General features: G+C 40.9%; 1 protein-coding gene and 1 long non-coding RNA gene across 7 annotated transcripts in view; one reads left to right on the top strand and one right to left on the bottom strand.

The window, feature by feature from the left end:
- Window positions 1-892: 892 nt before the first annotated feature.
- On the bottom strand, window positions 893-5629 carry LOC109952507 (uncharacterized). Its single transcript, XR_002273776.1, has 3 exons — window positions 5595-5629; window positions 4165-4323; window positions 893-1811 (listed from the first exon to the last, which is right to left on the bottom strand). It is a non-coding gene; the product is annotated as an uncharacterized LOC109952507 (long non-coding RNA).
- The window catches only part of rxrba (retinoid x receptor, beta a), a 16077-nt gene continuing 9895 nt past the window's right edge, over window positions 4617-10798 (top strand). For 2 of the 6 annotated variants that reach the window (XM_020587623.1, XM_020587619.1), the window contains exons 1-6: window positions 4754-4844; window positions 5619-5763; window positions 7397-7632; window positions 9111-9264; window positions 9427-9606; window positions 10465-10485. In XM_020587623.1, the coding sequence (XP_020443279.1) occupies window positions 5748-5763; window positions 7397-7632; window positions 9111-9264; window positions 9427-9606; window positions 10465-10485 (607 nt within the window). In that variant the 5' untranslated portion in view covers window positions 4754-4844; window positions 5619-5747. Of the gene's footprint in view, window positions 4686-4753; window positions 4845-5618; window positions 5764-7396; window positions 7633-9110; window positions 9265-9426; window positions 9607-10464; window positions 10486-10798 lie in introns of those variants that run through there. The other 4 variants (XM_020587624.1, XM_020587622.1, XM_020587621.1 and 1 more) reach the window with 3 other exon arrangements.

The following is a 10798-nucleotide window of genomic DNA, read 5'->3' as shown; positions in this document are numbered from 1 at the left end:
GCTTTTTTCTTTTCACTTTTTAAACTATGTGGTGGACTCTCTGGTTTAACTGTAAACTTTGTTCTGAACAGAGACCTTTCGCTGTAAGGAAAGGACTCTAAAACGCTGCCATCCTTTGTGACCATGCTGCTCTGCACCTCAATGGTGGGCACACAGCACATGGGGTTCCCATGAATAGGCCAGGCCCCACCAAAGACCACATCATTTGGATAAAGACAGGCTCCCACAGAAAGAGAAAATACCTCACGGAGCAAATCAGATAAAGAGAAAATGTTGCGTACGGCAAATCAGATTGGGGGAGTCACAGCTTTACTTTTCAGTTTTCAGGGTTCTCCCTCCTCCACCCTCCTTCCTTAGTTAAATGTACTACCGCTGTGGCTCATGAGTCTGATAATAATGCGCTCTACTGCTGTGCTGAGTTATCATCTCAGGCCTTTGTCTTCTTTGATCTGTGTGACCGCTGGGGGAACCACTTTTTCTTTTGTAGGGGGGTCACATTGCCGACTTCTTTTGGACAGGCCTGCCCCTGGGTGGTGACCCCTTCGTTCATCACCCACACAGAGGACAAGTATGAGTTAGAGCTTTTTATTCCTCGCTCATTCTTTTTACCTTTCCACTCAGACCTCTGTTCTGCTCTAAACATCCTTTCCCTCTCCACCCCAGACCCGAGGCAAGCTGGGGGTCAAAGGCCATTATGCCACTGAGCTTCAGTAAGTGGAGGAACTGATACTTGGACTGAAACTTGCTCTTCACTTACTTCAGCAACTTAAAGTCACCAGCCAGTGAACCTGTGCATCCACCTGATTGTGTGAGTATGTGAACATACTGATGACCAAGAGACGGATGGAGGTCTGGAGCTGATTGTCCAAACGCAATTCTTGCGTCTGCCTTTGTGAAACCAGGAGTTGTGGATGGACATCACGCCCCTGACCTCTGAAAGCCAGCGAGGGACAGCCCACCATAGATGGGATGAAACTCCTCAGAGGCTTTGTGGGTAGATGAGTGAGAGGGAAATACTGGAGTGTGTGTTTATGTAAATGTAAAGCTTTTAAGAACCTCTCAGCTCAGCTCAACTTTTTTTCCCAAACAAGTCCAGAGGAGATTCAAGTTGGGCCTAGATGCTTTTTGGTCCAAGCTTCCACTTGAAGCAAAACAAGAAGTAAAATTAACAGTCATTTCTGGTCTTCAGGTCAACTCGTGTGTGTCATAGGAAGGGTATGAAATTTTCTTTTTCAAGGTTGGTCACAGTTTAGAAGACAGGCTGGTGGATAATTAACCTCATCTTTGAATGTTAAGAGTAATGGCAGCAAACAGAGACAGCAGGTGGAGAGTAACCAAACGGGAGTGAAGGAGAAGTCCACTTCTTTGGCAGCTCACACAACACAAATTGGTTTATGTCAAATTCTGAAGAAGAACCAAACATATTTCACAGCAAACTAGACACTTTACAAAATGCACCACAAATTGTAAACCTTGCCTTGAATGCTGATGTGAAAAGATGAGTTTCTACAGGCTGAGGGTTGAAACTGACTTGGTGTATATATCCATGTTAACAATCAGTAAGCGAAAGGAACAAATAATCAAAATGCTAACAGCATTTATTTTTTAACCTTTTTATTCCCCCTCCTCAGGTGTAAATGCCCATACAAACCTGGCTCTGCAGATCGGGGCATCCCATTTAGGAAAAGGGGTTAGAGTCTGTCTGTGGAGCAGAAAGGCCTGAATTGCTCTCACCATGTTAAGTACAGTTGAATGTGTCCGGTTCGTACTTCAGTGCCGGTGTCTAGAGAGTGGGTCTTGCTAAATTTGCACTGGAAGGGATGAGAGTGACAGAAGAGGAGAATGAATGGGGGGGAGGGAACTCTGTGTGTGTGTGTGTGTGTGTGTGTACTCACTCTCTGTGTGTTTGCCCCTCTGTGTGTGTTTTCCTGTGTTGTGCAAAGGTCAGGGAGCAGACTTGGGAGAAAGAAAAGGGAAAATGAGAGAAAGTAAAGGATTTGAATGAAGTGGAGAGAGTGTGAGAGCTATGATGAGCAGGATGAAAAGGAAGGCAAGGATCTGACGGGGGGAACCACACAAGAGGACAGTTTTGGAGGGAAAAGAAAACCAGGCACCTTGAAATTTTTGTGGCGGGATTGTCCACTGCTTCACAGCACGAGTGGTGTAAATTGTTGAGATTTATATATTGAGGCTGCAGGAAGCAACAACTCAGTCTGGGAAATATGTATAGAGAAAGAGAATAAGTGAAGGAGAGAGAGCGCGGGAGAGAGAGAGGGTGGGGGGGGATCAAGAGTGAGGCTGCATTAATATGCTAATGGCCTGAGTGAATGCACAACAGGCCCACTGACCAGGCTAATCACTGGTGGACACACACTGAGGCTAATCCCTCACGCAGCACTCACACACATGCAGAAACACACGCACATACAGTGCAGATTGAAATATTTGGACAGTAACACATTTTGTGCTGCCTTGTCTCTGTATTCCAGCACATTGGGTCTGAAATGAAACACTATGAGGTTACAGTGCTAAAGTACTTTGAGGTTTAATATGAGTGTGTAAAATCCAAATGAGGTGATTTATGTAAAAATCACGTTTTATTTTATACACAGATTGATCCCAAACAGACAAAACTAATACTTTCAAGATGAAACAGTAAAATGTCCTTGACAGCTTAAGTCAGTCAAGTAACACAGTCACACTGAGCATGAGTTTCATTTGCTGAAAAACTGATTAAATGTAAAAACACCTAAAATAGAACAATAGTTCTAGTGACAAATAGTGACAATAACTGTAGCGCAGTAACACCACCAGGGATCAGGCAAAGTGTCCGCTGATGTCTGTGGGCTGCACATTTCAGACAGAAACTGAATGCAGAGGATTTGCAACTGCAATATTCAATATGATAACATTTTTAAGTTCATGTAACATTACTTTGGCCTCCTAAGGTTTGACAGAAAGCTAAGTTAGTTTAGTATGGTTACAAATATATCACGGGTTATTTTAGATCCACGAGAAGTGAACCCAAAAAACTTCTGAAAGCCCACTAAGAGAAAATTTAAATGTAAGATATCCTGAAACACTTACTTCATGCTAATGAAAGATTTCTGTGACTTTGTTGCTTTAGTTTCTCTTGTCATGTAAAGCAGAGCCACTGACCGATGTCATTATATTATAGGTGAACAAAATGCAAATAATAAAAACAACCTTTCAAAAATTAGCTTTTGGTGTGTTTCTTCTTCTGGAGGTATTGGTGCATCGGAACTGTAAAACATTAAAAAGCTGAAACATCTAATGTTCAGGAACTTTTACAAAATGAGGCATTTCCACAAAATTTGGCAAAGGAATCAAAAAAAGAGCTTATTTTGTTATGATTCAATGTTTATAACTTTAACAGTAATACAACAAAAAAAATTAATAAGTGGATATGATAAGAGCTTTATTTTCATATTATAGTGCAATAATAGACAATGACACTTACTTGAACTGCAAATAAACTGTATTTAGAGGTTTAATGTGAAATTGCAGCACATTACACATCACTATTTTTAATTGAAAATACCTGAATGTTTCTATACTGTATATAAAAATGTGAACTTGAAATTATCATTTCAGCAAAATAAAAGTCCAAGAGCTTTGTGTGATGCCATCTCAGTCCCCTGGAGGGTGATAAAGCACCAAAACACCAGTTACAAGAGATGGAAAAAAACTCTTCACCAAATCATTTAAAAGCTCACATTCAAAATAAAAGGCTGATTTTAATATTGTTACTTTTGGCTTATTTGCTTGATGTTTGTTGCAGCAATTTGAAACAACATGTAAACTGTGAAGGCAGAAAGAGACTCTGATACCTCATTGCTAATATTTAGAGTGAAAAGGAAACACTGGATGTAAAACAGAGTACCATCATCTTAAATCCTGCCCACTTTCTCTCACAATAGTTTTATTTTCCTTGACTGGTGCTTTCAAATACTTGACTAGGGTGTTGTGGAACACAGTACAGCCAAAGGATAGAGCACAATGCATTACCAGTTTTATATGCCTTTATAGAGTTAGGTCTACTATGTGCATCCTTATCTTGTACTGCGACAGTCACAGCTTGCTCTACATGGCCAAATCTACCCCTAAAACATGTTAACATCAACTGTACAGTATGTCTCTTACCATGTCAGCTGATTCACTAAACCAGATGGATCTTTGTCTGGTTTGGGAAGCTGCACAATCATGGCACAACTCCAACTCAATATGGCCCATGATGTACATCTTGTAGTTGCAGATCAATATTGAAAATGTAGTTACTTAAATTGGGCATCTCAGGTACACCTGCAGGTAGAGGCCACAAGTTAAAGGGTCATTATAACAAATAGCAGTTATAAACGATGCCTTAAGATGTTTCTTCCGGTTTGTTCTCTATAATCATAGAATTATATTTGCGTTAATGCTTTGGAAATAAAAAATGAAGAGAACGTTTCAACAGAAATGTTTCCCAAAGCGGCAGGTCCATCGGTGCGTCAGTGTCCGCCAGTAACCTTTTCAGCAAGTGACACACTGAACTGAACTTGTCTTGACCCTTTGGACTGAATGTGTCTACCCCAGACAGTGACATGAGAGGAGCTACATGACCACACAACCCATCTCCTGTCCCATGATGCCAGGCTGCAGTGATTTGTAGCCAATGTTCAAATGTTAGAAAGCTTTAAGCCAAATCCTCCATTATCACCATGTTTTCATCCTGGCAGGGGGGAGGGAGGGTTGACTACGAGGCAAAGTGGGGGGGTAGACAGACACACACACGGGGCCTAGTCGCCACATCTTTTCGTGCGGAGAAGCGGTACTGCTAAGCCGTCAGTAATCTGCTTTTATTTACACTAAATATATAATTCCAACAACTAGCTAGGTTATGTCTAGGAGAATGAGATATAGGCGGAACAACCGAACTGGTTTGTTCCTGGTTTTCTGACTTTCTTTCGGTGAATTCGGGCTAACTAGCTAGGTGGCTAAACGTAGTTTAGCTGTGTAGCGTTTAGCTTGTTTTGCCAACTTAGCGCTACACTAAACGTAGCATAATTTCCACAAATGAAACGACAGATACCTGATAGTTTTAAATATCGTGTTGAGATATGTATTTATACACAAGGAGGGTAGGTAACACAAGCCACTTAGCTTTACAGTAGGCACAAATATTTTAAACGTTAGCTATGAGCTTATCTGTGTGGTGGCTAATGTTAGCGTGAAAGAACAGTGGTTTGTTGCCATTTGTCTGGGGTCCAGCCATATACTGGAGTGTTTTGAAACAAGATAACACAATATTTGGTATTAATGTACTATTTGTTATATAATAAACAGCAGCAGTGTTGTGTTGCTTCAGGACAAGACAACCCATCGGCCCAACAGCTGGCTGCTTTGCAAAGTCCTGCTGTAATGACTACGTTACATCAAATGCCAATAATGCGTCAAATAACATTTCACTAATATTTCCACTGACAGGCAACCATAGCTCAAAACCTTGCAGTGGTCGGATTTTTGTGTGCGCTGTTTAACACTTTTATGACCAAACTGCCACTCTCAGTGCCACATCATAACCTGACACGGACATCTTTCTTGTGCCGAAATTTCAGATCCGTTTTTGGTATTCCGAAACGACTCCGGCCCGGGCCTCCGTCCGCGGTCTAGAGTTTGATAGCGGGCTGTTTGAGACGGAAGCACGTCGGTGTGCAGCTGCCAGCCCCTGTGCCCAAGCCACCATCATGGGAGACAGTAGAGGTAAGAAAATAACAGATTTTGTTACGAGCAGTGCAGCAACGTGAATGTCTGACGAACAGTGCAACAGTCTGCAAACTGTTGTTGATATTTAGCCATAATTTTACATATTATAGTCTCACATTTGTTGTCATGTTTTTGATTAAATAAAAACGTGCTGGTAAAGTTGACCTAGAACCCCGAGCTTTCAGAGCATACATTCATTTGAAAGAAGTATAATAATAACAACAAGACAATCGTTCACATGATCACTTTCTTTAAAGCGAAGTGGGTCTTAATATCATTTTGATTAATTAAAATCCAGTTTCCCATAGGTTTGAACCTAGTCTTTTCATTTAATGCACTGTAGCATGTACTGTAATAGGTTTAATTATTCCACCATAAAAAAAAAAATCCTTTAAGTTTCAAAACTTGATGACACCTCAATTTTATATTTCATTCAAAGCACAGTAATATCTTAATTATACTGTGACTATACAAATGTTCCTGTGCTACAAGGAAAGTTTTGGGTTTAGTGAGTATTTACCTCTAACCAAAACACCTTACAGCAACATGAGAGCATTGCATTAGTTTTTATCTGTTGGCTCTGGCTCCTCTATTCTTAAAACAGGAAAAAGGGAAACCGTGTCAGCGTTAGTGTCATACTCAACTTGTTTAGCCACACAGAACTCATCACACATCTTACTATGCATCTTAAAATCCTTACAGCTACACATAGATCACTGTGTCAGAAATTGATTGAATTTTGAGGATGAAATACCAGAAGTTAAAAATGCAGAAAACCCAAATGTCCATAGTAATTAAAAGCATGATGTCTTTCATTTGTTGCATGGTGGTGCAGGCAGCGGCCTCCACAGGCCACAGTAGAATTGTGTGAGCACATGATTGGCTGATTTCTTTCCAATGTGTTTGAGGCAAGAAAAATAGATTAGATTAGATGACAACAGAGCACACAGCCTGAAGCAGTGAAAATGCAGCACACCGCCAGTTGTGGAAGAAAGTGCCAACTTTTTAGAAGGATGATGGAGGAATGGTAAAATCAGTACTGGCAAAATCTCTCTCTGCAAGACTTGCTGTTAGTTCCTAGAGCTAAGGAAACAATGTGGTAAAAATGATACTGTATGGATGTGTCATTCATCTCATTAGAGGTTACAGTCAAGATGGCATTACAGTTACCAGTAATTGCAGCATGCCATTTTTGTTGTTTTCATTTAAAATGCATTTTAAAAAGTGCAATCCTGCAACGTGTGGTTGACCGCACTGGAAAAAGACCCCTTGACCTCAAGGTTCTGCAGTTGTACTTAGAAAAAAATCATACAGTTGCAAAAAGAATAGGAAGACGGCAAGACTGCTTACAAGTTGTAGAAATCATTGTTTAAGTAGTGATGGACCTGCAGACTTGGTGATTACAGGTCTTATATCAGCCAAATTGTTAGGTTTACAGCTGGTATTTGGTTGATAATTCATCTTGCATATTTGTGTTTGAGCATGCCACGTATTACAAGTGTTAAATTCAAATAGCCTTGTTAAAAAGCCTGTATCACCTCTGTTAATAAGCTTAGCCTTTTTGCACCACATTATTTTGATTAATGATTACATTAACTACTTGTATTTTCTCCCTCCTGCTATTGATTAGATTCCCGCAGCCCGGACAGTTCGTCTGTGTCCTCCCCTCCATCAGGCCAACGCTCACCCCCACTAGTTCCCTCAGCTGCAGCTTCCATGACCTCCCTTCCTCCCATCACCACCAGTGGCGTCAACAGCCCCATCAGTAGCATTGGTTCCCCCTTTTCTGTCATCAGCTCTTCACTGGGTTCACCCTGCCTACCTGGCACGCCTTCGGTGGGCTATGGCCCCATTAGCAGCCCACAGGTAAGGGAGGGCCGGCATCATTAGAGACACTTTTTGAACATACATTACAGTGTGAGTAAGATTTTTTTTTTTCCTATTTCTAAATGTTTTTCAACCAAAATAATTATACACTTGAACACAGAGAAAAATACTATAGTACAGTGGTCCCTCGTTAATCGCGGGAGTTACGTTCTAAAAATAACCCACAATAGGCAAAATCCGCGAAGTAGTCAGCTTTATTTTTTACAATTATTATAGATGTTTTAAGGCTGTAAAACCCCTCACTACACACTTTATACGCACAGTTACAACTCTTTCTGCATCTTTGTTGAAACTTATTGCTGCTGTCGTCCTTTTGTTATTTTCCTCCTTCTTTATGTAACAAACCGAAGATTTATTTATTCCATAATGGCACCCTACAGCCACGTAACTTCTACCTTCCTTTAGCATGTCCAGAAGTCCAACTTTTTGTGCGATGGTTAGCATCTTCCTCTGCATTTTGGGTGCTACCGCAGGTGCCTTTGACGGTGCAGAATGTTTCATCGACATTGTGGGGTTTGTTGGGGAGAAAACTTGCAAACATACAGTACAGCACTTCAGAGTCACACTGCTAGCGATTGAAGATTTATGTAAATTTGGCAAGCTGAATGCATTCTGTACTGTACAGGAGACACGGCATGCAAAAAGCATGCAAAATTGACTAAAAAAAATCCGCGAAACTTCGAGGCCGCGAAAGGTGAACCGCGTTATAGCGAGGGACCACTGTACTTCTATTGTCTTGATTGCTGCCAGTTACAGCCATAGTGACAGATAATCCAGCTCCAAGTACAATACAATATAAAATAAAATGCATTTTCATGTTTAAGTAAAAAAAAATAAAATAAAAACCTTCTTTAAATCAAAATTTTGTTCTTCATCACAGAATCGTTGGTAACATGGCTGTCATTCACTGTCCTTCTTGTATTTAGACCCCTTCACTTTTTGCACACTGGGGTTGTACATTTAATTTTAAATGGATGAAATTGCCATTATGCCCATATCTCATTTATAGAAGTATTCATGCCCTTAACTCAGTTCTTCATAGAAGCCCCTTTGGCAGCGTTTACAGCTTCAGGTATTCTTGGATAAGTCTCTACAAGCTTAGCACAACTGGGTTTGGGCAGTTTATCTCATTCTCTTTGTGGATCCTCTCAGCTCCATCAGATTGGTTGGAAACTGTCTGTGAACTGCCATCTTCAGGTTTCCTTATGTTCTGTGGAGTTAAATCTAGGCTTTTGCTTGGCCACTCAAGGACAGTCAGAGACTTGTCCTGAATTCACTCAGATCTTTGTTTTTTTGATTTCATACCATACCATACCAAGTGTTTTGTTGTCAAGACCTTCTCTGTTCTTACCAGTTTGTCAGAGTGAGACATAAAATGAGGCAGGGTTTAGAGAGAACAAGGAACAGGAGAAACTAAAAACAAGAGTCGGACTCTCACTGCAGTCACCTTCTTTCAGATCAACTCGACAGTGTCCATGTCAGGGCTCCATGCAGTGAGTAGCTCTGATGATGTGAAACCTCCACTGGGCTTAAAGCAGCTGTCATCCCACAACCCAGGGCCGATGCTTTCCCAGAAACGCCTTTGTTCCATCTGTGGAGACAGATCCTCTGGTGAATAGACACCTTAAATACAACTCCCTAGTTTTTGTCTATACAGTATAAACAGTTAAACGTTGATGAGATGTCTTGAGATTGTTTAAATTTCAGATTTGAAAAAGTTGTCATAGTCTTTCTTCTCTGGCTTTTTTCCTTCTTCCTCCTCACACCCTCCAGGTAAGCACTACGGCGTATACAGCTGTGAGGGCTGCAAAGGCTTCTTCAAGCGGACAGTGCGCAAAGACCTGACTTATACCTGTCGGGACAATAAAGACTGTATGGTGGATAAGAGACAGAGGAACCGCTGCCAGTACTGCCGCTACCAGAAATGCCTGGCAATGGGCATGAAGAGAGAAGGTGAGTAGGCTGGGAGTTTAAGAGATTGCTTGTTCTCAACCCATTCTGCTCATGACCCCTAAAAATGAGGCACATTTTCACATATAATTTGAGGTTTAAATGCAGAAGGTGGTGCATTTTCACACAAACAGTGATTTCATAAAAAAAAAAAAACATATTAATCTTTTGCATAGACCTTGTGGTATATTTGTTAGGGACAAGCAGACACTTTAGATTCGGAACTCTGTTGTATATTGCACTATACGCTCCAAATTGTTTCCAAGAGTAGTTGGAGGAAAAAAACAGTGTCGGGCTTGTACTCTTCTAACATTCATCAGTGACAGTGTTGATCGATCAGCTAATTCCTGCCTGTCCAGATCTGTAAGAAATCTCGTTTCCTTTAATTGTGGTATATTTGGTTTATATTTGATATGACACAACTATCAAAAAGCCCACTGCTCATATTTGTCATAAGAAAATCTAAAGTTTTGCCAACTTCACTGACAAAATCGTACAAACACATTGGTCATTTCACAGCTCAGGAGCTGCTGCATTCAAAGTCATCATTTCAGTGTGGGACATGTCATTATAAGTCTTCAAGAGTAGCCCTTTCTAAAGCCGCTTTCTGATCAATTTAAAAATTGCAGCCTTCTTTTGCTCAGAAATGTCTTTTTTTTTTTTTAATCTAAAATGTGTTCACTTACTGTTGATCTGTCAGACAGCTTCAGTAATATTTGTTAAACAGGAAGAAATAGAATGAATAGAGAGTGGTAGAGGGGGAGATGGGGGTGGGTAAGCCTTGTAAACACTAACCCCCTTTCCCCCTCTCTTCCTCTTTTGTTTCCTCTCGTTCTCTCTCCCTCCTCCCTCCTTCTGTAGTGGCCAAGATGAACGACAGATGTAAGGAGAAGAGGGAGGGAGGGAAGTGTGTCTGTCTCTGTACGAGTGACCAAGAAGCACAGATATTACATTGCATATCAATTAGAATGAGCTAGTTTAAAATAGTTTTCTGTAGTTTCTTGCCAGTGCTCAGAGGTGGACCAGTGCCAGTCTTGAATCACTTGCCCATGGTTTTAATCTTCATAGATCCAGGGAGAGTTTGTTGAGTATGAATACTCCTTTTAATCATTATCTTAGTTCACCTTAAAATGACCTATTGTTTATTCTCACCTGGGTGCTGCCCAGTAAGGTCAGCCACAGAGCAGTTCCATTC

This window comes from Monopterus albus, unplaced genomic scaffold (genome assembly GCF_001952655.1).
Source record: "Monopterus albus unplaced genomic scaffold, M_albus_1.0 scaffold466.1, whole genome shotgun sequence".
Classification (NCBI taxonomy): domain Eukaryota; kingdom Metazoa; phylum Chordata; class Actinopteri; order Synbranchiformes; family Synbranchidae; genus Monopterus; species Monopterus albus.
Note: the sequence above shows the minus strand (reverse complement) of the source record. Positions and strands in the feature narration are given on the sequence as shown.